Here is a 25,828-nt window from a genome sequence, read left to right on the forward strand (position 1 = left end):
GCTGTGGCAGGTGATGCCGTGCTGGTATGTGCTGCCGCCCAGGCTGATCCAGCGGGGAAAACTGGATATTTTAATAAAAATTCCATTATTTCATGTGTGTATAATTACGTTAGGTGTAATTAAAACCCACACAGCGTGATCCCGGGCAGAGGTTTCTCGGTCCCAAGTCCCCACCCAGCTCATTACGGTGGCTTCAGGGATGCTGCATCCCGAGGGTCGCATCCTGCCAGGGGTGGGGGTCCTGCCACAGCTGTGCTTGCCTGGAGTGCCAGCACTGGCCATCTGCCCCAGGCCCCCCGAGGGGCACAGCGTGTCCCCCCATCCCTCCCGGAGCAGCCCCCGCACCGCTGGGTCCCCGCCGGCCCCCGCCCCACCCAGGGGAGCGGGGACGGGCCCTGCCTAGCGGAGGGACGGGGAAACTGAGGCAGGCGCTGGCGAGCTTGGCGCCTCATCCTGCGTCAGCATCACTGGGTCCTGTGGGGCCCAGCACCCCCCGCACGGCCGGCAGGGAAGGGGTGTGGGTGGCCCGGGATAAGGAAATGGGAGAGACCTGGCCCGAGTCCCGCTCTCCTCCTCCCGCAGCCCCACCTCCCCGGCCCTTAACTCCCCGCCAGGCCAGCGGGGCACCCTCCGTCCCCATCCCTGTCCCTGTCCCTGTCCCCACGATGCTCCGGGTGCTGCTGCTCTGCGGGGCCCTGGGCTGCGGTGCGGGCCAGGCAGGTGAGGCAGGGACACGGTGGCGGTGGGGTTGGAGAGGCTTGGGGTTGGCATGGAGTGGGGGACATGGTTTGTGGCGAGGGGACGGAGCGGTGGGTGATGTCGGGAGGGGACAGAGGGGTGGGTGATGTCCGGAGGGGACGGAGCGGTGGGTGATGTCCGGAGGGGACGGAGCGGTGGGTGATGTCCGGCATCTCTCGCAGTCCCACTCACCTTCACCATGTTGCAATGGACCCGCGTCTCCGACGGCAGCTCCGTCTTCTGGGGGAACGCCAGCCTGGACGGGCAGCTCAGCCACCTCCTGGAGGGGTTTAATGTCACCCAGATGCTGCCGCTGGAGCCCCCTGACGCCTGGGCCAGGCGGCAGCAGGATGTGGACACCTACCTGCAGCTCTTCAGCCAGCTGGTGAAGTTCTTCAGCAAGGAGAGGCCCATCAGCTGTGAGTGGTACCCAGAGGGGGGCACCGGGGCGCCGGGTCCCACTGGGGAAAGGGAGCCCCGCTGTGCTGCCTAGACATGGGGACAGCTCTCTGGGGACAGCTGGGCAAAGGGATGGGGACATGGCCACATGCAGAACCTGTCTCTGGGCAAAAGGAGCCCTGCTGCAGAGCTGGGAGTTTCTTACCTGGAGCTCACCCTGGGAACAGGGGGATGCTCAGCCTCCTGCTGCCCCTCAGGGAAAGGGCTGGGGGCTGCAGCTGGGGGGATGGTGAGGTGTAGGGACCCTGCCTGCATCCCACCTGCACCCTGCCTGCACCCCGCTTGCACCCCCCTACACCCTGCCTGCACCTCCCTACACCCTGCCTGCACCCTGCCGGCACTGCCTGCGCCTCCCTACACCCTGCCTGCACCTCCCTACACCCTGCCTGCACCCTGCCGGCACTGCCTGCGCCTCCCTACACCCTGCCTGCACCCTGCCGGCACTGCCTGCACCTCCCTACACCCTGCCTGCACCCTGCCGGCACTGCCTGCGCCTCCCTACACCCTGCCTGCACCTTCCTACACCCTGCCTGCACCCTGCCGGCACTGCCTGCACCTCCCTACACCCTGCCTGCGCCTCCCTACACCCTGCCTGCACCTCCCTACACCCTGCCTGCACCCTGCCGGCACTGCCTGCACCTCCCTACACCCTGCCTGCACCTCCCTACACCCTGCCTGCACCCTGCCGGCACTGCCTACACATCCCTACACCCTGCCTGCACCTCCCTACACCCTGCCTGCACCTCCCTACACCCTGCCTGCACCCTGCCGGCACTGCCTGCACCCCCCTACACCCTGCCTGCACCTCCCTACACCCTGCCTGCATCCTGCTGGCACCCTGCCTGTACCCTGCCGGCACTGCCTGCACCCCCCTACACCCTGCCTGCACCCCCCTACACCCTGCCTACACCTCCCTACACCCTGCCTGCATCCTGCTGGCACCCTGCCTGCACCCCCCTACACCCTGCCTGCACCCTGCCAGCACCCTGCCTGCACCCTGCCGGCACTGCCTGCACCCCCCTACACCTTGCCTGCATCCCCCTACACCCTGCCTGCATCTTGCCTGCATTGTGCCTGTGCCCTGCCTGCGCCCTGCAGCCTCTGCAGCGGGGGTGGGATGCTGGCAGCGAAGGTTTCATGGTTTCGTTGCTCCTGCCTGCATCAGTCCACATGCCCGTGTTTCCTCTGATGCTCCTGCCCAGAGTGTTTTACCTTCATTTTCTTTGTCACCCCCCCAGCAGTTTTGCCCCAGCCCTGGGTTTCCCTGCCTGGCACTCGGGGAGCCCTGTCCCACCTCGGGGTCCCTGGCGCGCCCCATGCCTCTCCTTGCCCAGTGTTCCCAGGCTGGCAGTGCCACATCCTTCGGCGCCCTGTGCTGCACAAGCACCATCCCTGTAACCCGAGGCTGTGCTCTCCCCAGATAAGAAAAGGAAAAATAAGCACGGCCACCCCACCACGCGAAACCTCGCTGCCACCAAACGGAGCGAAACCAAAGCGCCGGTGGGCCGGGTGGTGCGGGCTGAGGCCTTGCAAACTCGGGGCACAGCTTGATGCTGGTGACGGCAGTGGGCTGCCGAGGCTGGGACATGCTGACCCTGACCCCCACTCTGTCCCTGCAGACACCCAGAGCTTGTGCTGCCACCTGGGCTGTCAGCTCTTCCCCAACGGCACGGCCCACAGCTTCTACGAGGTGACCCTCAATGGGACAGCTTTCCTCAGCTTCCACGTCCCCAGCGCCACCTGGAAGCGGCGCTGGCCCGGCAGGGACGCGGTGGCCACCTTTGCCGAGAAGGAGCTGATGAAGTACACCAGGACCACCCAGGACCTCCAGCATTTCCTCAACACCACCTGCGTTGGCATCCTGCAGGCTCAGAGCGCCAGGACAGGTCCGTGCTGGGGCTGGGACGGGACACAGTGGCACGGTGGGGGTGACCCCAGTTGTCACCTCCATCCCTCTTGCCTTTTGCAGGAAAACAGAGCAGCCGGTCGCATGCCCCACTGGTGCTGGGCCTGATCCTGGGGGCCTTCACCTTGCTGGGCATCGCTGTGGGGATCTTCTTGTGCACAGGAGGGAGCTGCTAGCGGAGCCGTCAGCCATCCCACGTCACCCCATGAAGGCAGGAGATGGACCCATCATCGCCCCATGGAGGGACCGAGCCTGTGCCCCACAAAGGATGCATCTCCCCAGCGCCACGAGCTTTGCTCCCAGAGGACACCGGTAGCTTCCCTGCCTGGCCCCAGCAGGGCTGACCCCCCCAGCAGCAGCACCCTGCCCCAGGGACGGTCCCTGCGCTGGGCTGGCACGGTGCGCTGAGGCTTAACACAGAAATATGCTTGGCATGGATGGAAAAAAACAAGAAGGCGGGGAGGGGGGCAAGTGGCAGGAGGAACAGTCAGGAGAGGGTTAAAAGGATGGCACTGAGACCCTCACTATCCCTGTGCCAGTGGGGATAAAAACATGGGACAGGGGGCAAGGATGTCACACCTTTGTGGCACCGCTTCGAGATGTCGTGCAATAAAACCGCCCGCCAGCGCTCACAGTGCGTTTGGTTGCTCTCCCTTCCCCCCCGCAGCGCCGATGTGGGGCTGCAGGTCCATCGCGGGGGGCAGGCATGGGAGTGGGGGCTGCGAGGTGCTCCTCAGCGTGGCCAGCCCCTGTGTGGGACCCCGGCCCGTGCAACGAGTTTGCCAGGTCTCTGGAAAGGGGCTGGGGGGGTTTGCGCCTCCGGAGCTCGGTTCGTGCTGCCCACAGCCTCGGGCGGACTCGCTGAAGGCATTTTGCCAATGGCCAAGTGGCAACGTTTCGTTTATTTTTCATTTCCTTGTCCTCGAGGGAGACACCAAGGCTGAGCACAGGCAGCTGTAACGGGAGGTGCCTTTTCTGAGCAGATGAATGCCTTTAACGCTCTCCCGTGAGGATGCTGCCCGGAGGGATACGGGAGCACGGGGACACCAGGCGAGGGGCAGGGCGGGCACGGTGGAAAGGCCCAAGGAGCAGCTAAAGAAGCGCAGGGCTGTGTTGCCACCACAGCACAGCAGAGTCACTGCTTTGCTTTCCTTTTCCGCGATCTAGATCCGAGCTAAAAGCTGCTCTTTGACTGTTTAAACCTTGGTTATAGTAATAATAAATCCTGGCTGTGTTTCCCTTCATAGCAAGATTTTGAGCACGACACCCTCTCGTGTTCATCTCCACTACCCCGAGGGCAGGAGGGGTTTGGGGTGAGCCAGGAGCTGGCATGGGCCACCAAAAGAGGGGACAGCACAGGAGCAAGGAGCTTCCCTGGATTAACCCCCAGCTCACCCCTTTCTAAATACCCTTCCCTGCAGCTCAAAGCAAGAACGAAAGGGTGGGCAGGGGGGAAGGCAGAAAAGGAGCTGCAGGACAGAAAAGGGATGGGAAGATGACATAGCGGTTGTCCTTAAGGAGGGATGGAGGAGGAGGTCTCCAAAGACCACATCTCATCACCCTGGCCACGGGCCACCCGCCCGGGCAGCCCCCGCCCCCACCAGGCTCCCAGGGCAGGGGCCAGGGTGCTCCCCACCCTTCAGTGGACTTCTTTGAAAAAGGGAAATGGCAGCCAAGAGGCTGAAGGATCCAAAACAAGGCTGAGGCACATCAACGTCATTGCTCGGCTTCTACAGCAGCGACCTTGGCAGGAGCTCTGCCGCGGGCCGAGCACGGCGTGTCCCCACCACGCGGGCACCAGGGGGGGATGAGGCTGATGCTGGAGGTCAAACGTGGTAGGCTTGCTCCCCACGAAGGGATAAAAACACTCATCGCCAGCTTCCAGTGAGGAGCCACGGCATTCACAGCTCTGCTTTGGGTTTTGGACCTGGGGCATCCCCGCTGCCTCCACGTGGAGGCAGGTGCCGCCCTGTGGTCACAGGACCTGGAGTGACTCTCATGCCAGGTTCCCCCCCAGCAGCTCCTCGCTCCAGCTGGGAGGGCAGAGCGTGGGTCCCACGGGACCCCCAGGCTGCGACGGTGCCGTCGGGCACGGGCTGGCAGCAGGGATGGCACCTGGGACAGACCCAGGCTGGAGAAACCGAGGTGGTTTGGAACAACAGGGCTTGTTTGGCTTTTTGTTGCTGAAATAAATCATTTTTTGGACAGATGAGGAAGTCCCTGCTTTAAAGAGCTCTGGAAAAGCCTTTTTCCTGCCCCTGGGTGCCCCGTGCATGTTGGCTGCAGCAGGAAAGCGCTCCAGAAAGGAGCCGACTCTGCTGCTGGTCTCTTGAGTCTCCGCCAGTGCTCAGAGGGGGACGGGGCCCCAGCAGCGGGGATCCCCCCAAAACTGCAGCACCCGGTGAGGCAGCCACATCCCGAACTGTGCCTGGGGGCACCGCGCCCAAGGCTGCCACCCCCATCCCAGGGCCACCTCCTGCGGGGGGACCAGCACCACTGCCTGACACAGGCATGGTGGCCAAGAGCAGAGGGGTTGTGGCAACAGCATCTACCTCCAGCGCACCGCAGCCCCAAAGTTTCTCCTCCTCACCCCAAAACCCCAACTGCCTCATTGCAGGGCCACCAATACCTGGCCCAGCGTAGCGTGCTGAGGCCACGTGGCCTGGCTGCCCCAGCCGGTGAGCTGGGGTCTCTCTCCACCACCACTCCAACATCTACCACCTCTCCAGCAGCTGGTAGCCACATCCATCGCCAATCTTCTCCCAAATTTGGTTATTCTTCCACTCTTGATCACAGCTCGGGACAGGCGCCAACACCTAACCGCGTATCCTGTCAACAGAAGGATGTTTTTAATTTGGTCCTTGGGGTTTTTTTGCTTTCTGCAAGAGGGGGAACAAACGCGCACGCAGACCTTGGGAGGCTTTAACCAACCCTCCTACGCAGCATTGCCCCAAAGCAAACCCACCTGGCCATCCACACCGCTGTCCGGGTGAGGCTTTGCTTTCCATGGGCCGCATGGTTTCCATCACTCAGCCCTGCTGTCCCTGGCTCAGATAAGGGCCGAGATACGACATCCAGCCTTGAACCTCACTCCAGTAAGACGATGCCAATGTGCTAAGAACCAACTTTGCCCTTCACCCACATCAGCTCCCACCCCGGTGTCGGTGTCCCTGGCTGTGTCCTTCTGGAACTTCAAGCCCCTGGCACAGCATCCTTGGCTCCCTGCCCCAGCCACCCGCGGTGCCCTGCCTGGCCCCAGGGACAAAGGGACCTGCCTGACAACACAGTGATGGGCTCCTGTGCCTGCCCGGGTGAGAAAGGGAGGCAGCAGCTCGGACCCCCCCGTATGTGGCTTATTAGGAAAACACGTAGCATCAGACATAAATCTGGAAGGAAGAAAGGATTATCCTTGTAAACACCCCCTACGCACTTGGTGCCGGTGTTTGTGTCATCATTTTTCTGGATTAAACAAGCTCTGTTCTTCTAAATTTCCCCAGAAGTCACATTGTCACAGCCCCACACAGTTTCGTTCATCACCAGCTTTGGGACATCCTTTGTAACCCGGGGGCTGCACTGGGCTGAGTGGGGCTGCAATATGCACAGCCCCCAGCCAGCCCTCCCCCGAGCACGGGATGCTCCTTTTTATTTTTTTTTTTTTTTGGGGGGCAACAGTTTTGGAGGTGGAGGCTGTCGGGTATCTACTTTCTAGCAGCCTCCTGCTCCCACACGAATGGGCAGGTCCCTGGAAATGTTGAACAGCCGAGGGAAGGGCTGCGCTGGCACGTGGCTCCTTGCAGGGCGCGCGGGTGCCCGGGGCCCATCGCAGCCTCTTCCCGTTCCGCTCGCCTCAGGTCAGCGTGCCTGACCAAGCCAGAGGGAAGAGGAGGAGAAAGCTGGCTGCTGGCCACAGGCAACAGCAAACAGGGCTACGTGGCACTCGGGGTGAAGGGTGGCTTCTGGGCAGCAGGACACCGCCAGTCCCACCGCACCTCCTGCCCTGCCCCAGCTGGGCTGTCCCCTCCCTGGGGACCGCTGGGACCGAGCCAGCCCTCGCACGATGCTCGGGCAGCGCCGCTCATCAGCCCGGTGGCGGGGGGCAGAGCTGGGGCTGCCGTCCAGGAATCCCATTCAGGACTCCAGCAAGGATTCATCGCTTCACCTTGCCAGGAAAGACCCCCACGGTCTCCAGACACTTGAGCAGATGTGTCCAGGAACATCACAGATCCCTGTGCCTTCAGAGCCGTTTTTTCCTGAAACCAGTCACTTCCCCCCTCCTATCGCCAGTGCCTCTCTCAGAAGCAGAAAAGTTTAGATACAGATAAGCACTTTACAATAACAAACTCTTCAGGGAAAATCTTGAGCTCACTTGCACTGTACTTGCAGAGAAGTTTCCACGGAAAAAGAAACCGCTGTTTGGCAACACTTTCAGCCCCTGCCCGGGGAGGAGGGATGCTCTGTGCAAGCAGTGCCGGGAAGTGACAGCAGTGGCCCTCGGCACGGCTGAAGCCATTGGGGGGAAAAGGACCCCCTTGGGCCAGACTGCGCCCCGGCACCCACGTACCTAATGCTGAAGCCCCTGGTGCAGCCCCAAAATGTCAGCACCCGGGCTGGGACAGGCGGCGTGACTTTAGACGGGGCAAGCCCAGACTGCAGAGGGACAGAAGCAGACAAGGCTGCCAGGGCATGATGCTGCCCAGGAAAGCAGATCTGACCTCTGTTTTCACCCCCCATCATCTACCTGCCAGGGGGTCCTCACCCCACCTGCTCCTTCACCTCGCCTGGGACGGGAGCGATCCCACCTAAGGCAGGTAACAGCCTGGGTGAGGCGAGGGTATCCCAAAGCAAGGCTGTGGTGTGGCCCTGGAGGAACTTCTGTGGGTAATCAAACTCGCTCGCGTCGGAAATACACCGGGATCCCATCTCAGCCAGGCAAGAACCCCGTGCTTGCTTAAACACCCCCTCCTCAAAACAGCAAGGACTTCTAAACCCTCAACAATCCCAGACTTCTCTAAGGATTTAGGGTTAAAGGGGACCACAAAGTTTGCTTTATTTGATCTAATTCAGGAACAACAGAAGGGGTTGGAAATTAAGACTGTGCATTACAGGATTCCCAGCTCAGAGGTTCACGCTTTCAGGACGCTTGCTCGGTCCCAAACCAAGAGGCAGCGATGTGGACATCTAAGCCTCCTAAGAAGATGATGTAGGAGTCCATGTGCGCTATGACTCACTGACACCAGCCAAGTATTACCGAACTAGCGGACACAGGATGCCAAGGACACTGAATAGCTCCTACAGCCCCCTGGCCAGACACCTCGGAGCCCTTTGAGGACAAACACCTCCCCACAACCCCAGAAGCAGCACAACTTCCCTCAGACAAGAGGAAATGTTTGAACCAGACCCTGGCAAGCACCAGCGTACACCACTGCCCGCAGTGAGAACATGGAACCCCGGCAGCTTTGAAGGTGGGAAAGGCAAAGGACACCACTGCACACACCCCACGGCCAGGGGGAATAGGAAGAGGGAAGGAAGCAGGGTTGCTTTGCACAATTTTGGCCTTCCTCTTTGGTTTTCTTCTCACCCTTGTAAAAGCTGGGGCTTTGCAGCTACTGTTGCTGTTCTACATAGCGCTGGCCTCCAAGGAATACAGACCCACAATGGAAAACACACAAACCACAGGAAGGAAAAGAATTAGCAGGAATAGGAAAAGCAGCAGCAGGAATGAGTACTCGTGCCCGAAACAAATGCACTACCTGCACCCCTAGCAGCAGGCAGGAAAAACCACACCACCTTCTCCTGTGCAGAAGCTGGGGCTTTGGTGTGAGGTCCAGGCTTTTTGGCTTTATTGCTACTGGTGAGCACTGGCAGCATGGTCATGTGCCAGTAGAACAGAAAGACAATCATCAAACAGACCCTCGAGGGGCCCAGGTAACAGGATCCAGCCCCATGCACACAGATATCAGCTTCTTTGAAATCTGAGGTTTCTTAGAAATCTAAGCTAAGGGGGGGAGGGAGGGGAAAGCAGGGGCAAAGCTGCCTGCGGACACTTGGAAAGAGCTAGTCATCAAATGGGCAGATGCCCAAGGTAGTGGCCTCAGCTGGGATTACAGCTCTGCATTACAGATTTTGAGGAAGACCAGCACTGAGACCACGGGTTTGACACCCCAGGTTTGTCTTGTTCCCCCCTCTCCCAGCTGTTCCAAAAGCCCCTGCTTTGCTCTGCCAAGCCAAACGTACAAAGGATCCAACAGGAAACCTTCCTGCTGCTGCTGCTTCCGCTGCGTCAGCTCCCGCCGCTTTAGGGGTTGTGTGCTGCCCTTGGTCTAGCAACGTCCCACCCAAGGGCTGGGCCAGAGCTGCTCTCCATCTCTCCACGCTCAGAGCTGAGCTACTTAAAAAGCTCACGATGAAGAAAACCAAACAAAAACCACTACCTTGAGTCTCATGCTGCTGCTCCCTGGCAAACATTTCCACATAGAGAAAACTGATCCCATCCACTTCCCAGGCAGGGGACGAGGTACAAGGCAGCAGCGGTAAGAATCCCACTTTATAGCCCCTAAAAGCCCCCAGGGAAACAGAACACCATCCTACGTGAACAACTGACTCATTTCTCTCACTGCCTACATCCCTGTCACAGCGAAGTACAAGTCTGACAGGCACCTGAGGAATTGTTCAGCTACCATTCCTGAAGAACAAGGAGACGAGTCTCTGGCGGGGGTGCTTAAAGCACGAGGGTCTTCACAACAGAGACCAGAGCAGCACAGGCACCTCCCTGCCAGGTTACCAGCCCCCAGTTCAAACAAAGCAGCTAGAGCTTTGCCTGATATTAGCAGCTGTAGTTTCACCCTTTACAGCAGCTCGTGGCTTACCTCACCGAAGGGACCGGTCCTTGTTAGTCCAACGACTCGCAGCTGTCCCAGGGTAAGGGCTGCTGACACACATAACCAGGTAGCTTTTGCCATTCCAACTCAAACATCTTTATTTCTGTGCTGTTAGCTTCACCCGTCCTCACAGAGGACAGAGTGCAGGAGGTAAGTGAACTTTTCCAGACAACTTGTTATGTTTGGGGGCAACGAGGAAGAACCAAGGCCACAAGGAGCCACTCCCGTTGTTTCCCAAAACCCCACCGTGGAAGTCTGAGGACTCTTTGCTAAGCTGTTGTGACTTCAACTTTAAAAACCAAGCGTTAACTTTTGGGACACGAGGACTACTTGGTAGTTAAGAGCCCACAGGTGCCTTAAGAGACTCTCTCCCTCTGCTTTCCCAGCTGTGTGAGGGGCCCAACATAGCCCGTGAAGGACCTCCTGCCAGTCCACTCCCAACAGCACCCGTACTCCTGCCCCAGAAACACAGACTCTGAAACAATACCACACTCTGGACTCAGAGGGGAAGGGGAGGAAGGGCTGGGATTACAAAAAAACCCCAACAAAACCAACAGAAACTCAGAAGAGACTGACACAAAGGACGTAAAAAGCAGGAGAAGCTATGAAAGTATGTTGAGATGGTCAAGAAAAGTCACATCAAAATATATTTAAAAACCAGGAATTCCAATCTGTGTGGAATTTAAAACTCCTTTCCCCACCTTTTTTTTTTTTTTTCTGCTCAAGGAGCATGTTGTTCCAGGACGTGGAACATGATAGGCAGCACCAGTTATGTCCTGAAAAGGGTAGTATTTCCCAACTTGTGTGAGCACTTCCACCATTTACAAAGAAAAAATTATATATAGCTCAACAATTGCCCCACCCTCCCTCTTTTCCATTCTACAGTGGGCAGGAGAAAAGACTGCAAAAAAATCTGACTTTTCATTTTCAGTTAAGTCCAACTTTCCCCACACATCAATAGCCCTGCAATCCATTGTACACCTTCTGCACCGATCCTTGTTTCAACAGCTGTTTGAGACCTGCAAGAGAAAGGAAAACATTACTGCACAGCACAGACAGGAGGACAACTCTGCACTTGCTGTTCCTGTTGCATTTACACATCTGGCTCTAGGCCCTGGGGTACCAGCCTTTCAAGGCTGAGCCCACATACCTGAATAAAGCCTAAACAGGTACTCTAAGAGCATCATTAAAGAGAAAGGAAAAATCCCCCTCAAACCCTGTGGCGAGACAGCTTTACTCCTGCTCCTTCAGCACTCCTACAAGGAGAGACAGGTTAGCGAGGCTTTAACGGTGCTTTCCCAGGCTCTCAGGGCCGTACGAGGCCAGCCATTGCAGGGAGAAAGCCTCTGCTACAAACTCAAAGCCCAGTGCAACACCTCAAGATTCTCAGAGCTCTGCAAGGGATAAAGGCAACTCCCAGAGCTACTCTGCTGTTGGAAGTTGACAATAATCTTGTCATTTTAAGCACAAATGCAATGACAACTTGCTGGGTATTTCCAGAGTCTAATTCAGACAGCTCATCTCCCCAAGCTGCCTCACAGCCCAAGAGAAACGGGCCAGCAGCCAGCTCAGGAGTGCCATGCGTGCTTTGGGTCCTTCTGGACTTGCAGCTACAGCAGCCACATCACAGTAATTAGAAAGCAGAGCCTTTCACACTGGTACGTGGTGCCCGAGGACACTGCTGTCCACTAGAAGTAGTCGCTTAAGGCAAGGCAAGCAAACTTATCTGTGGGCTTAAGTATCCCACTGAAGGCCTGAAAATATTTTTTTTTTTTGGAAACCCACGGTTTTACAAAGGGCTCTAGGTGACTTTTCAAATACCATCTTCCCCACCCCTGAAAGGCCGTTCATAAAACAGTTCAAAGAACTGTCACCTCCAGGTCCTATCAGTATCAAGTGCTTACCAGAACAGGGTAGGAGTGAGTCAGCTCTTAACGTACAAAGTACGGTTAAAAAAAGCACGTTAAAGTCAGCACCTTCAGGACAAGACTGGCAGGTCCTCACTGTTACTTAAAGGGCAAATCCATACAAAACAGAGGAAGCAGGACCGGCAAGAACAAATGTGTCACACTTTTTTCAGAGATAATCGTAAGGGACTCCCTCTTCAAAGTCAGCCTGGTCACATGCTGCCAGGACACCCACTGCCTCGGACCAGCACCAGAAACCATTGAGCCCAAGAAGGAGCTGTCAAGACCCAAAACAGAGAGGAAAACTCCCCATACCATGGGTAACTTTCAAACAACAATACTACTAAAAAAAATAAAGCTAAACTGCTATAATTCTGCTGTTGGGTGTCCCCAAAACAGCATCAGTCTTGCAACAAAGCACACAGGCAGCTTGCTTGCACCTCAGCGTGACAGACGACAGGATTGTCGTCCTGCCTCAGTTCAGCTTGCTCTGCTGCTCCACTGAAGCCAGTCACGGTGTCATACTGTACACGTTTGTATAACAGGTCAGGTTAGGCTGGCTAGAAAAATTTAACAATAATGGTGATATTTAAGTGAGGTACATAGGCATGGAGAGGGAGGATCAGTAATTGAGTCAACCAATTTACTTCTGCAGAACCCCGCCCCGCCCCTAACTTTTCAGGCATACAAGCTCTTCTTCAGGAAATCTAGCTAGAAGAGAGCATGTCTTCCTGCAAACCTCGTTCTGCTTGTCTACCTTTAAATTATTTGGCTACAAACAGTACCGTCCTTTCAGACCAGTGATTTGATGCATAAGGGTCACAGCAGCTCTGTTGAAATACTGGAAAACTGTCCTGGAAGTAGTAACTGGAATTAAAACAGCTCTCTGGCAGGCAAGAACTATTCATGCTTCTTGCTTGCTGGCCAAAGAACCCTGAACTCTTTTCTGCATTCAGAAAAATCCTCAACAGCAGGGCGGAGTGAGCCCCCGTGCAGGAGCTGGTACTCATTACGGGTAGGTTGCTCTCCAGGGGAGCGCAAGGCAAGTTCAGGTCCCCACCGCAGCCAGAGGTGGCTGCAAGCCACTTCCTGGCTGATGGGTAAGAGGATGTGCCTCCTGGAAGTGTAGTTCTTTGAAAGGAAGGCCTTAGCTGGAGAAAGGTGTGCTCCGGTAACCCTGAAAAGAAAATGTGATTAGCACCAGCCCCGTATCTCACTTCCTGCTGGCTAGCTCTAGACAGCTGCCTGCTGGCCTGAAGGATACCCAGTCTGTGTACAGGATACACCAACACATATCTGATGTCCAATCAGGAATTCCGGCCAGGAATCCTGACATTTGGTGCTACTGCACCTCAGGCATTTTTTTTTTTTACTAGAGCCAACTTTGAGATTTTTCTGACATCACCAACAGATGACAGGTTACAATACAGCCTGGGCATTACGCTGCCTGCTGTTAGGCTAAACACTCCAGAGTTAAAGCACGGGATCCAAAGCTCCAAAACAGACAAACCACAAGTCTCACTAGAGAAGAACGAGAGATATGTCAAAGAGAAAGTCACCTCCAATCAACAGGCAATAAATTCCCTGATGTCACACTAGCACAAAAGCAAGCATATTATTTCTCTGACTCTACAGCTTAGATTGACCAGAGTGGTGCTCTCTGAGTCAGAGTATCTCCTGACTGCCCTCGGAGCTGTACGTATGGTTATGATAAGAAATTAGGACTACGGCCAACAATAAGAAAAAAGGGATGTTTTGAATTCTGAAGCCTAGTGTCCTTTTGCATGTGTACACTGAACTGCTGCCACGCAACATGAATAGACCTATTCCCTCATAAAACTCTTTAAACAACTGGATGTTTGGAGATATTCTAGCACACAGTAATGCATCTGACTGCCTACCCAGTCACCTTCCTCTAGGAAGTGTGGAATTGCTTTAGGAGGGAGTGAAACACCCAAAAGCCCTGTGCCTGAACATGCTCGTGCCTGTACAATCATCTCTTTGTTCCTGGGATATCCATAAAGGCGTGTGAGTAACTTTCACAAACACAGGGGCTTCTGTCACTGCTCCTTGTCCAGTCTGCTTAAACTGTCAAGAGCAACAGCTGGAATAACCTCATGTCTGTCTGCAAGGTGCTGTCCCCTTATGGAGGGAGGTTCAAGAAGGGCAGCAGAGCCTGGAATGAGACCTTACACCGATGTGGTCAGTGTGTCCTGCAGCCCTCACCGGGCACAACATGCTTGCAACAAGCGGGAAAGCACAGGGGTCAAAACACAAAACAGGTCCCCTCAAAGCACAGCCCTCACAGCCCAAACAGCAGCAGGAAGAGCCACAGAACATGAATCAGTAGCTGCAGCTACCAACTGAGCTCCAAGTGGCAGTAGCAGTGTGGCCAATGCAGCAGTACATGCCACAGGGCTGAGAAAAGCCCTCCGAGGGCTTGGCTTCCCTCTACAAACTTCGGAGAGTCCAGGAAAGCTCTGCATCTGCCTCATTCCACCAGGACAGCTGCCAGATTCCACAAAAGAGCAGCAGAAGAAAGTATGATAGCCCTGACCAGCAGGAAGAAGTTCTGGGGATGGGGATTTTCTGATGAGCTGCACTGGTCCATCCCAAGAACTTCTTTGCCCCATAGCAGAGGATGGGGCCCTCAATGCCTACTCTGACGCCTTGTGCAGAGCAGCAGAACCTACTGCAGAGGTGGCTGAAGTGAAGAGGAGTTTCCAGCTAGTAGTATCTACCCTCCCGTCAGTTATAGGATTTCTACATAGTTCATGAAGTTTCCATTTCAGCACTGAAGCAGAGACGCGGATTTCTCCCTATGAAATACCTGCATTGCATGCTTCTTCCCTATACAGCCATAAAGCGCTCAGGGTAGGAGACACAGAGAGGAACAATCCTTCTGATGCTGCATGACACTCTTTACCCTTGACAGTGGAGGCATTTTCAAAAGTCTTGCCTCCCAAGAAAGTAGCAGGGGTTGGAAAACCGCTTGTGATCCCATTCCAGCCGAGGCAAAGCAGACAGAGGCTAAGCCCAGCAAGTCTTTCAGTTCAGACAGATGGCCAGCTACAAAACAAAGCACCTGCAAATCTGCCAAGTGCTACGTCCCAGCAGTGGCACATCCCAGCCTAATCTGGCTCCCTACAACCGCAGCAGCCAAGCTCACTTGCTTCAAAGGGAAATGGAAGTTAATCACAGGGCATCGGCCAACTGTGTTATGTTGTACAAGGGGCATGGGGAAAGCAGAGCCTCTTCCGACTGCTGCAGGCCACTGGTCCCATCGTGCCAACTTCTTATCAGCTTTGGTGAGAGGTCTGTGCAGCCCGCTGCCAGCACAGAGCTTTACAACACTCACCTTCCCGCTGTTCGTTTGTCAGTTGCTCTTTGGGGAACTCCACATCAAACGTTATTATTAGTGAGCCTTTGATATTATTGTTATCAAAATTTGGAAGACCTTCTCCTTTCTTCCACAGTTTGGCCCCGGGTTTTGTAATTTTATCCCGAGCAACGTGAACCTAGAGACAAAAGAAAGAGCAGAACATTGCACGTGTTCTGTGTGTATATCCCAATACTCCAATGCCATTTCCAACCTACTGGAAAGCTTCAACTGAAACTGACTCTTCACCAAAGTCAGTGATATTCAAGGTGTCTAGGCAGTATTACTGCCAGGACACATGCCAGAACCAACAGCACCCAAGACAACACATGCAGTAACTGCTGTGGCAGCCTCGAACTACGACCCAGACTGTGCACCCCTGGTACAGAGTCTCTTTTGGCTCCACAGGAACTGGTCTGGAAGTCTCTAGCAGAGGAGATCCTGTGTGCAATCAGCAGCTGCACAGACCCCAAGAGAGCTAACCCTCAGCACAGAAGACCTGCAGTTAAATTTTGTTTACACACAGCAAGAAAGCAAACCGTTGCCTCACCTTGTGCCCATCCAAGTGGGCAATATCCATTTCAAAGCCTGTAAGTGCCTCGACCAGCGAGATTGTCACGTTTGTATACAAGTCATCGCCCCTTCTTTCAAAGACTGGGTGCCTGTGGAATTAGAGACTTTTGATGAATGCCAGGTGCCCAGCAAAGCCACTCTACCACTCCCTTCCTCAAAAGGACAGGGGAGAGAAAACAACAAAAGGCTCATGGGTTGAGATAAGGAGAGGGAGATCACTCAGCAATTACTGTTATGGGCAAAACAGACTTGACTTGGGAAAAATTAGTTTATTACCATTCCAATCAGAATAACACCTTCCCCTGACCCCTCCCTTCTTCCCAGGCTTAGCTTAATTCCCAGTTTCTCTACCTCTTCCCCCTGATCGACGCAGAGGAATGGGAAATGGAGGTTATGATCAAATCATCACACATTGTTTCTCCTGCTCCTTCCTCCTCACACTCTTCCCCTGCTCTAGCACAGGGTCCCTCCTACAGGAGACAGCTCTCCATGAACTTTCCTAATGAGTCCTTTCCACAAGCTGCAGTTCTACACACACTGCTCCACCGTGGGTCTCTTCCACAGGGCACAGCCCTTCAGGAATGCACTGCTCCGGCATGAGGACCCCATGGGGGTCACAAGTCCTGCCAGCAAACCTGCTTCAGTGCAGGCTTCCCTTGGGTCACCGCCTCCTTCGGGCATCCCCCTGCTCCAGCGTGGGGTCCTCCATGGGCTGCAGGTGGAGATCTGCTCCACTGTTAACAATCACGGGCTGAGGGGGACAGGCTGCCTCACCAGGGTCTTCCCCACAGGCTGCAGGGGAATCTCTGCTCCGGTGCCTGCAGCACGTCCTGCCTCCTCCTGCACTGACCTTCATGTCTGCAGTTGTTGCTCTCACATAGTCTCACTTCTTTCTCTCACTGCTGCAGATTTTTTTTTCCCCCCTTCTTAACACGCTATCAGAGAGGCGCTACCACCATTGCAGATGTGCTCTCCCTTGGCCAGCAGCGGGTCTGTCACGGAGCTGGCTGGCATTGGCTCCATTGGACATGGGGGAAGAAGCTTCTGGCATCTTCTCATAGAGGCTACCTCTGTAGCCCCCCCCACTACCAAAACCTTGCCATGCAAACCCACTACACTTCCTCATAGGGGAAATAGGTCCTCTAGCTTCCTTCCCTTTATTTGTGAATTTGGAGAATTCACAAATCAGATAGGAAGTAAAGAACAAATGAAGTTAAGCTTCATTTTCCTGCACAAGAGATATACTACTAAATAACCTTTCTATTTCTAGGGCAGTGAGTGGTGAGGTGTGTCAAGAAGTTGTGACTCAATTTTTTTAGTAGTTCATTTCCTTATGATAGGGAGATAGTATATTTATGGAAAAAGGAGATATTTCATGTGATTCACACAAGGAGCTACTAATGCGTGCCAGAATTCAAGCCAAAGTAAATACAAATGGACTTATTGCAGCATCTTAACAGTGGTGAATACTCCACTCCAGCATCACCAGGGCTGAACATCCTGCACAGCCCTGAGTACCAGAGCCCTGGCTGCACTGGCTGTGCTGAAGGGCAAGTTGCATGCTAGTCAAAGAGGCAACACTGGGCCAGAAATTTGCTTGTAATCTTCCTTTAGAGTAAAGAGAGAAAGAGAGAGTGGCCAAACTAGGCCAGTTACTTACTTAAGAACTTTTATTCTGAAGCGCAAATCACCTGGCTCCCCATCCACGTGGGGCTCACCTGTGAAAAAGAAAGGAAAGCTCTGTTTAAAGGAGCTAGTTAGTAACAACTAAGAAACAAGCAGCATATTTAACATGTGAGCTGCACGTTGTGTTTGAGGAAAAAATAATTAATTGATCTTTACATGACTAACCCCTGCCTACACATATCCATTATTAAAGAGCCTAGAACTTTCTGAGTATTGTCTCAATAAGCTCATACCACTCCACTGTTCTGAAAGACCTGCATGTTAATGATGTCCTTTACTTATTGAAGGACTTCATCTCCTCAGGCAGAAGGGATTCCTTCACATAGTCAAGCCTGGAACAGAATTTTTGAGTAGAAGGGTATCTGAAACCTCAGATTTAGAGTTTTGGTGGTTTTTTTTTTTTTTTTTTGTGCACCCCCAGTACCAACAAAGTGAGTGGAACTCAGAGCGCTCTCCAGACTTAGCAATGAGTATGCTCCTGGATTTCAGCAGCACACAGGGGACACAGCACTTACAGGAACACATGCCGATCAGTCACCCAGTGCAGGGCTCGGGCACTTCCATTGCTGTGCTGGCTTGAGCTGGGATACAGCCAATTTTCTGCATAGTAGCTGGTACAGGGCTACATTTTGGACTTGTGCTGGAAACAGTGTTGATAATTCAGGGATTTTTTTTCTTACTGCTGAGCAGCACTTACACACAGTCAAGGCCTTTTCTGCCTCTCACCCCATCCCACCCGCGAGGCGGCTGGGGGTGCAGAAGGAGTTGGGAGGTGACACAGCTGGGACAGCTGACTGACGGGATATCCCATACGATGTCACGCTCAGCATATAAAGCTGGGGGAAGAAGTAGTGGAGGATGTTTGGAGTGATGTAACCATTAGGTGTTATGGAGCCCTGCTGTCCTGGCGATGGCTGAACACCTGTGCACCCATGGGAAGTGGTGAGTGAATTAAGTTTTATTTTGCTTGTGTGCAAAGCTTTTGCTTTACCTATTAACTCACTGTTGAGATAAAAGCAGTTTTCCTCATTTTTACTCTTCTGATGCTCTTCTCCATCCCACCAGGGAGAGGGAGCAAGGGGCTGCATAGGGCTTATCTGCTGGCTGAGGTCAAACCACAACAGTCCTTTCTGGTGCCCAACGTGGGGCTTGAAGGGTTCAGATAGCGACAGATTTGATTGGAACGTCCTAAGTCAAATTTACAGCCATTATTGCTGTTTAGCTATTAACTGCCACAAAGACCAGCCTCGTATGACTGAAAAGGAGCAAGTCAAAGCTGAGCAGCAGGGCAGCACCCACATAACATACCTTCGCCAATGAAGGGATACTCCATGCCATCCCGCACGCCTGGCTCTATCTCCACTTCTAGTGTTCGCTCCTCATTCACGAGCCTGCCAAGGGGAAGAGCAAGCAAGCACTAAGTTTTCAACACCTACTTATGTTACCATCATAATGAGAACGCTCCCAGAAGTTACCACACACTCTCTCCTTGTTCATACCTACAGAGGGAAGAGTGCTGCATTTCTTGTACGCTGATACTAATTTAGTAGGGAGGGCAAAGTTAAGCTAAATGCAGTGTCAGCATCTGAATGCATGACTACATCACAGTATTCCACATCCAACTGCTCCCAGCTGGAAACTGGGCTTCCCTGGCTTTGATTATTCATATTTAGTTGTGGAACTTCCACTGTAGTATGACTGACTGTTCAAGGAATAAAAGGCTGAAAGGGCAAATTGAGGACCTCTACATCCAAGAGCTGGCCAACCCTACTGCAAGAATAAAGACTGGCTTCTTGGGAATGAGAAACCCCTGTTAAGTGTTTCCACATTCCCCAGATATTACTGGTAGTACAGGCACTTTCCTCCATCTAGTGGCAAGTTTTGATTAAACAGCCATATAGCAGTAAGAGCATAAAACTCACTTGACATTTGGACATTCATCACAAACAACTTCTTGAGTCATCTGGAAACGTCCAGGACCCAACTGGGTGGTCCTCATCTCCTGCCGGCAATTGCATTTCCGTTTGCCAGGTGCCTGTCTTGCCACTGGCTTGTTCCTGACAACCTGCATGAAGAGGAAGAGGTTGATACCAACACACAGGCTGGCACTCCTGGGTTGCCTCAAGGGTCTGGATTGCTCAAGCAGCCTGAACATGATTTGGTTTTGTGTGCTGCCTTCACAGCAGCTCAACAGCCTCAGCAAAACATTCTGACAACAGTCTTCACCTTCCATCTCTTGCTCATCATACATTAAATACCACGAAAAACTCTCCGACACCACTGTCACCATTTCCTTTCTTTTTCCTGCACACCTTTCTAAAAAGGAAAGGTAACATTAGGATGAAACCCTTCACACTTTTGTTAGGATAGTTTCCTTGTCCCACACAAGGGCAAAATTTGTAGTTCCCATTTACCCAGACACTCACAAACTCAATCAATACAAATTCTAATATGTGGAATAGCAGGGATTGTCAGCACCAGAAATGCAGCTTCCTTAAAAAAAATAATCAAAAAGACCACCATACATTTGCCAAGTATGTAATCCAGACATTTGCAGTGACATGTTTGGCCCCTTAAAGAGACTATGAAAAATCCTCAACATGGTTTTGCAAGAATTACAAAATTAATTTGAGGCTTATGAATGGGCCCATCAAATATCACTGAATTCCATAGAGGGGCCACTTACACCTTTTTCCAGTTTGGCTGCTGCAATAAAAGCAAGCTACAGCCAGACACACGCAGCCAGTAAATAAGCTATTATCACAAGAAACATCCCTTTACAGAGAAATTGCCAGACGGCAAACATGAATAAATGTATTGTTTCTTCAGTTAACTACTAGCAAATAGCATCACAACATCCTCCGCTGTCACTGCCAGATACTGTGAAGACAAGCATCCGTTTTAGTTCTGTTCTTTGGGAGAAGGTATTATCCTGAGCAGTGGCCAGGCCAGGCATGTCAAACCTAAGAACACGCTGGAGAGACCGACAGGCGAGCAAACTTACTTCTACGAAGTTTCCTGAATACACCTCCTCCAGTGTAACCTCCAGGTCCACAATGATGTCGCTTCCTCGGGGAATGTTCCGGTCTTGTTGGCGGGGGTTACCTCCAAACATGAATCCAAAGTCCCCGAAGAAGCTGGAGTAAAGCACATCAATTAATCCAGGAAGGAATTCTGATCAAGCGAGGCTCCGATGAAGACAGCCACCCAAGGCAGCAGCATCATGCTGCTTGTCAAATGCTTCTAGCCTCCTCCGAGTACAAAACAGCCTCCTCACAGTACAAAACCACCACAGTAAATCCAGATACCTCTGTTTGCTCCCTCAGGACACAACCTAATGCCTTCAAACAAAACGGTCACTTTGGAAGAGTTTTCTGTACTAAAGAAAACAAGTTTTGCAGCAGGAGTTGAATGCCAACACCTCAGAATCTGACCACTGCCTGAGGAAGTCCTCTCCGTACTACACGGCCGCTCAGCTACCATCACCACAAGGTGCAAACTCTGTGTAGCACTTCACCTCTGGCACTGCAAGTCAGTGCTGGCAGGTTGGTTTTCAGTAGTTTGAAGACGAGGGGGATGAGAAAAAACTTCCTAGTGAGTCTGCATATTTTTCCTCAAAACAGACCAGCAGACGGTGCAAGTTCTTATCCAGAAGGATTACACAAGATGGGCAACTTCAGGAATTGGTTTAGTAAATTTGTGCCTAGCAGAATCAAAGGGGCACAAACAGAAAATTGGATTCTACCTGAGCCACATGCAAATGCCTTCAGATTTTAATGATCCAAATTCTACAGCTGCTCTGAAATGTAGTGTAAGTCACTACAGCATTACCTTGCAAAAGAAAAAGTGACCCCCAAACATTAATCAAACACCAGATAACACAAGAAAGTTCCTACAGGTTTAAAGCAGCTGCAGCACCTTACAAATCACACACACTGGCAATGCAGCTTGCTAACTGAGCCAGAGCTGCCTATGTGGGAAGACACCATTGGTTCCTGCTCACTGCTCCTGAAGCAAGGACTGATGCAAGACAGACAACTAAAAGCGCACATGGGATATCCACTGTAAGTGTATTTCTTCAAATTCTCTACTGTCACTTCAGATCAGTACCTCCAGACGGCGTGAGAGAACTTAACATGGAATTTGCCTAAACCAAACACATCCACGAGCATCACAGAATTAGACCACCAACTGCAGAACAGCTTAAAGCGGCAAGATCTCCTTACTGTGAGAAGATGTCTCCATGGGAGCTCTGGTGACCATCCTTCAAGCCCTCCTCACCATAGGCATCGTACTGCTTCCTCTTCTCCTCATCTGACAGCACCTGGCAGAGGGATGCAAGCAGACAAGACACTCACCCACAGCTGAGCTCAGTTACTTAAACAAGGCTCCAAGAGGAAGCTCACCAGTACTCTTCACTGGGGGACAAGCAGCAATGCTTTATGTTACAGAAACGCTGGCCAGAATTCGCTTGCTGCACTGGGCTACGAAGTTAAAAATTTATCATTTAAACCCATAAAAAGTACAATTAGTTTATTAAAACAGCAGAAAATATAAGAAGTATGAGTTTATCTTAAGGATTAAAAAGGAATCGGAGGGAACAATTCAAAGCAGTTTCTACAAAGCAGGACACTGGAAAAAAAAACCACAAACACATTAATACCACTCCTGGTTTTCAGTTTTCTTCAAGCACCCAAAATGGGTATTTTTTAACAACTGGCAATGATGGCAAGCTTGCCTACCAAGCTGAACTTGTCAAATACAGTAACTGCACCAGCTTGAATGTTGGCCCTCATTTCTAAGGGTAACAAAAGTTAGAAGTGACTTCAGTGCTGAGGCAGAATAATACAACCCAACACGCATGACTTTCAAGACTGTAAAGCTTCAATTTTAATGCCTAAGGATTGATCTTTGCTCTTTCCTGCCCCAGAGACCCAAAAATTTCCAATCACATTTAGCCTTCCTCCCCTGTTGATCATATTTGGGAAGGTTAAAATTGCCAGGTTAGCTTTCAAAAGGCTAAGGAGCACAAACAGGTGGAGAAGCAGTAACAGCCAGAGGAGCTGGCTAAATGATAAAAACTAGTCAACAGTGACTTTACTAGTTTCACCTAGTAGATAAAAGTTCAACTCTCCCTTTGTCTCTTCAGATTTTGCATTAAAATACACATTTCCTAAAACCAGGATAAGCTTTCCATTCTGTGATCTGTTTGTGTCAGAGCAAAATTATTCCGGTAAGGTACTGCACAGTCCTGTACTGTGAGCAACAGGAAGAGAATTAAAAACACAAAATATCTGCCTTTCTGTTAACTTCCTTCTTTCTGCAGGCTGTTGGAGAACACAATTTCAAGTACTGTGAAGAGAGTTCTTTTTATGTTAGGCTGCCTTTAAAGCAAAGCAACCACAGTGGACAAGCTTAGAAAAAACCCCACAGAAGCTCCACCCCTGAACCATCCTGAGACTAATGAGGACACACAGATGAGTCTTGGGTCCCTCGCATGGGACCAGTCTCCTTTCTAATTGAAACTACTGTTCAGACCACACAGCTGCAGGGTGGAAATCACTTTGGCTGTTAAAATGAAGGAGACCGCAGTACTTTAATTAACCTACTTTCCCCACCATTATTTTTTTTTTTAAGACTTTGCTATAGATAGTCAGCTAGCCAAACCCTGAGCAGCAGTACTGCTCACAGAGGCTGGTGCTTTACGGCAAAAAGCAACCAGGTTCGGATTAAGTGATACCCAATTCTAGCTCCTTTTTGCTCAAAACAATCAAATCGACACACTGCATCTTGTAGCTAGTTTAGCAGGACTTTCCAGCTGTACTGGCTAAACAAAGAGACAAGGACCTTGCAGGACATCCCAATGTTATGCCTTCCAAACCTTCTTTAAAAGCCATGTCCATCAATACCAGATTTCAGTATTCTGATAGATCTCTCTTCAGCAAGGAGCACAGGAGACTCTGAAGGCAGGGTTTTTAGCTTAATTTTCACCAGCACCCAGCAAGAGCATGTTGCAGCGGTATTGTCTGTGTTAGCACTAGAACGCCACAATTTACGCTGAACAAGGACACTGTTGTGCTTCAATAATACCCTGGGGTTAGGGGGAGGCAGACTCAAGTCACTGCTCATGAAAGTTACTATTCACCTACTCCGGCTACCACATTCCCTGCTGATTTGATTTACAACTATTTTCTCCCCAATGTTTTTAATAGCAAGAGTACTCTCAACTGTTACTATGGCAAAGACTTAAATAAACTAGGACTCGGTGAAGAGGTAGAAAAATGCTTCCAGGGAATAAAGTACTGTCAAATGTGACAAGATCCCAGCCCACAGAAACTACATCAAGCTCACAGCTTTGAAGTAAACCGCATGCATCCACCTTCAGATACTGCAAATGACAGGTAACAAATACTTTTTTCCGCAAAAGAATTTCTTTATGTTCACTGGTCTCCCTGCGATAGTTCAGCCAATGTATTTAAGAATAGGTAAGTCTGCTAAAAAGAGGTCCCAGCTGATACAAAAATAGAGTTTATGCGTTTTCTTTCTGACCAAAGAGGAATGCTTTCAAGCTGTTTCTTTCACTTCCTCATTTATTTTGTATTTGCATATCTGAAGAGCACATGAACATCGAGGATGGGAGCAGGAGCTACACCACAGCTGCAGGCTGAGCACCACCGCTGGACTGCAGCAGGAACACAAACCCTTCCCTTCTGAAGCTTGACTCCTCAAAGAGGACACAAACATCCCACCCAAACAGTCCACCAGGGCAGGCAAGCTCCAGGTGGAATCACTGCTACAAATTCTTGCTGGTGAAACACTATCTTCCTTCAGGGCTCTCTGCTCCGTGGGGAACTACGGGAGCGGATGGAAACCAGCGACAGCAGGGAGACAAAAAGGACAGAGAACGTGGACAAAACAGATCCTATCACCTTGCCTAAACTGCATTAACACATATGTACATGGCAGAGAAAGTAGGCTTTGACTTAAAACACTCTGCTAATGAAATAATCTATACGTGATTTATCTAATACACTGTGCTATTAGTGTCAGGTATCATTTGTATGCAACTGTAGTATCATGGAAACGACAGGAATCCTCATGTGTACTGACCCACAACTATTTTTCCTACCTTAACACCTTTTAAGGGGCAAGCCAACCACCTTTTCGGTCCCAACAGCTCAGACTCGCAGCCAGACTGCATACATAGACACTTGCTCCTGTGCCAATACTCGTAGCTGAGGCAACTCTATTTCTTCCTCAAATAACTATTAATAAATAACTTGGTAACTTTAACTGGGTGCCTTCATTTTCTTTTAAGTGAGCTAAGCTCTTTCATTGTCCTCCAACAGAAGGAGCTGTTTGCTCAACCCGGCAGCCTCTCTGCCATGGCTTTTTGTTTGGTAGAATGCCTGAAACTTCATGCAACAAAAAGAGGAGGATGCAGCCCACCTACGCCTTACAGCAAGGCCCTCGCATTTCCAAGCGGCCCTCCCTTCTTCCCCTGAGCGTTACAGGACGAAGCTCCACGGCACTACTCGCGGGCCAAGCTCAGCTTCACGCTGGCAGCACCGTTCCCCACACACCCCCTCCGCAGCCTGGGAAGAGCTGGGCGCCCCCCCCCCCGAGCTCCTTACCACGGGGGGCACGTCCTCACCCCTCCCTCCGCGGCGGACCTCGGCACCCCCTGCCCCGCGGCGAGGCTCGGTAGCGCCCACAGCAGGGCGGGGGTGCCCCGCGGCCCCCGGCCTCACCTCGTAGGCCGCCCCCAGGTCCTGGAACTTCTCCTGCGCCCGGGGGTCGTCGGGGTTCCTGTCGGGATGGAGCTGCAGCGCCAGTTTCCGGTAGGCCTTCTTGATGTCCTTGATGGAGGCGCCGCGGGAGACCCCCAGGATCTTGTAGAAGTCCCTCCTGCCGGGGGGGCGAGAGAAGGGAGGGAGCGGGGCCCCGTCAGCGCCGCGGCCGCCGAGCCCGGGGCGGGGATGTGGGGAGGCCCGGCCCGGCGCTGAGGCACGGGCCCGGGGGCGCGGCCCGGCGCACTCACCCGGCGGCGGCCTCCCCGCAGAGGCAGAGAAGCAGGAGGCAGAGGCGGCCGAGCCAGCGCGGGGCCATGGCGCGGCGGCCCGGCCTGCCCGGCGGGCGGCGGGCAGAGGGAGCAACGCTCTCCGGGCGGATCCGCAGCGCCGCAGCCACCCGCCCCGGACCGGCCACCATTAGGAGTGAAGCGGGGCCCGCTGACGGCCGCCAGCCAATAGGAACGCGGCGCAGCCCCGCGCGCTGCTGGCCGCCGGCCTATCGGCTGCGC

At 52.6% G+C, this 25,828-nt stretch overlaps 2 protein-coding genes across 2 annotated transcripts; one reads left to right on the forward strand and one right to left on the reverse strand.

Moving 5' to 3' along the window:
• The first annotated feature begins 539 nt into the window (after window positions 1-539).
• On the forward strand, window positions 540-3,735 carry PROCR (protein C receptor). Its single transcript, XM_037407616.1, has 4 exons — window positions 540-720; window positions 921-1,157; window positions 2,817-3,083; window positions 3,167-3,735. The coding sequence occupies exons 1-4, from the start codon at window positions 540-542 to the stop codon at window positions 3,277-3,279; spliced, it is 798 nt and encodes a 265-aa protein (XP_037263513.1). The 3' UTR covers window positions 3,280-3,735.
• A 6,323-nt stretch (window positions 3,736-10,058) lies between these two features.
• DNAJB11 (DnaJ heat shock protein family (Hsp40) member B11) lies at window positions 10,059-25,747 on the reverse strand. The gene is made up of 10 exons (XM_037406310.1): window positions 25,568-25,747; window positions 25,278-25,434; window positions 21,753-21,850; window positions 20,531-20,663; window positions 19,449-19,591; window positions 18,835-18,917; window positions 17,501-17,558; window positions 15,818-15,929; window positions 15,247-15,406; window positions 10,059-11,000 (listed from the first exon to the last, which is right to left on the reverse strand). The coding sequence occupies exons 1-10, from the start codon at window positions 25,735-25,737 to the stop codon at window positions 10,936-10,938; spliced, it is 1,179 nt and encodes a 392-aa protein (XP_037262207.1). The 5' UTR covers window positions 25,738-25,747; the 3' UTR covers window positions 10,059-10,935.
• Between the last annotated feature and the right edge of the window lie 81 nt (window positions 25,748-25,828).

The sequence above is a fragment of the Falco rusticolus genome, chromosome 13 (assembly GCF_015220075.1).
Source record: "Falco rusticolus isolate bFalRus1 chromosome 13, bFalRus1.pri, whole genome shotgun sequence".
NCBI lineage: Eukaryota > Metazoa > Chordata > Aves > Falconiformes > Falconidae > Falco > Falco rusticolus.

Bases quoted from the DNA above. Each gene is read 5' to 3' on its own strand.
- PROCR (XM_037407616.1), top strand. From the start codon at position 540: ATGGGAGAGACCTGGCCCGAGTCCCGCTCTCCTCCTCCCGCAGCCCCA. The intron at 1,158-2,816 runs GTGAGTGGTACC...CTGTCCCTGCAG, and splicing joins CAAGGAGAGGCCCATCAGCT to ACACCCAGAGCTTGTGCTGC. The intron at 3,084-3,166 runs GTCCGTGCTGGG...TGCCTTTTGCAG, and splicing joins GGCTCAGAGCGCCAGGACAG to GAAAACAGAGCAGCCGGTCG.
- DNAJB11 (XM_037406310.1), bottom strand. From the start codon at position 25,737: ATGGTGGCCGGTCCGGGGCGGGTGGCTGCGGCGCTGCGGATCCGCCCG. The intron at 25,435-25,567 runs GTGAGTGCGCCG...CCCCCCCGGCAG, and splicing joins TGCGGGGAGGCCGCCGCCGG to GAGGGACTTCTACAAGATCC. The intron at 11,001-15,246 runs GTGAGTGTTGTA...TTTCTCTTGCAG, and splicing joins GACAAACGAACAGCGGGAAG to GTCTCAAACAGCTGTTGAAA.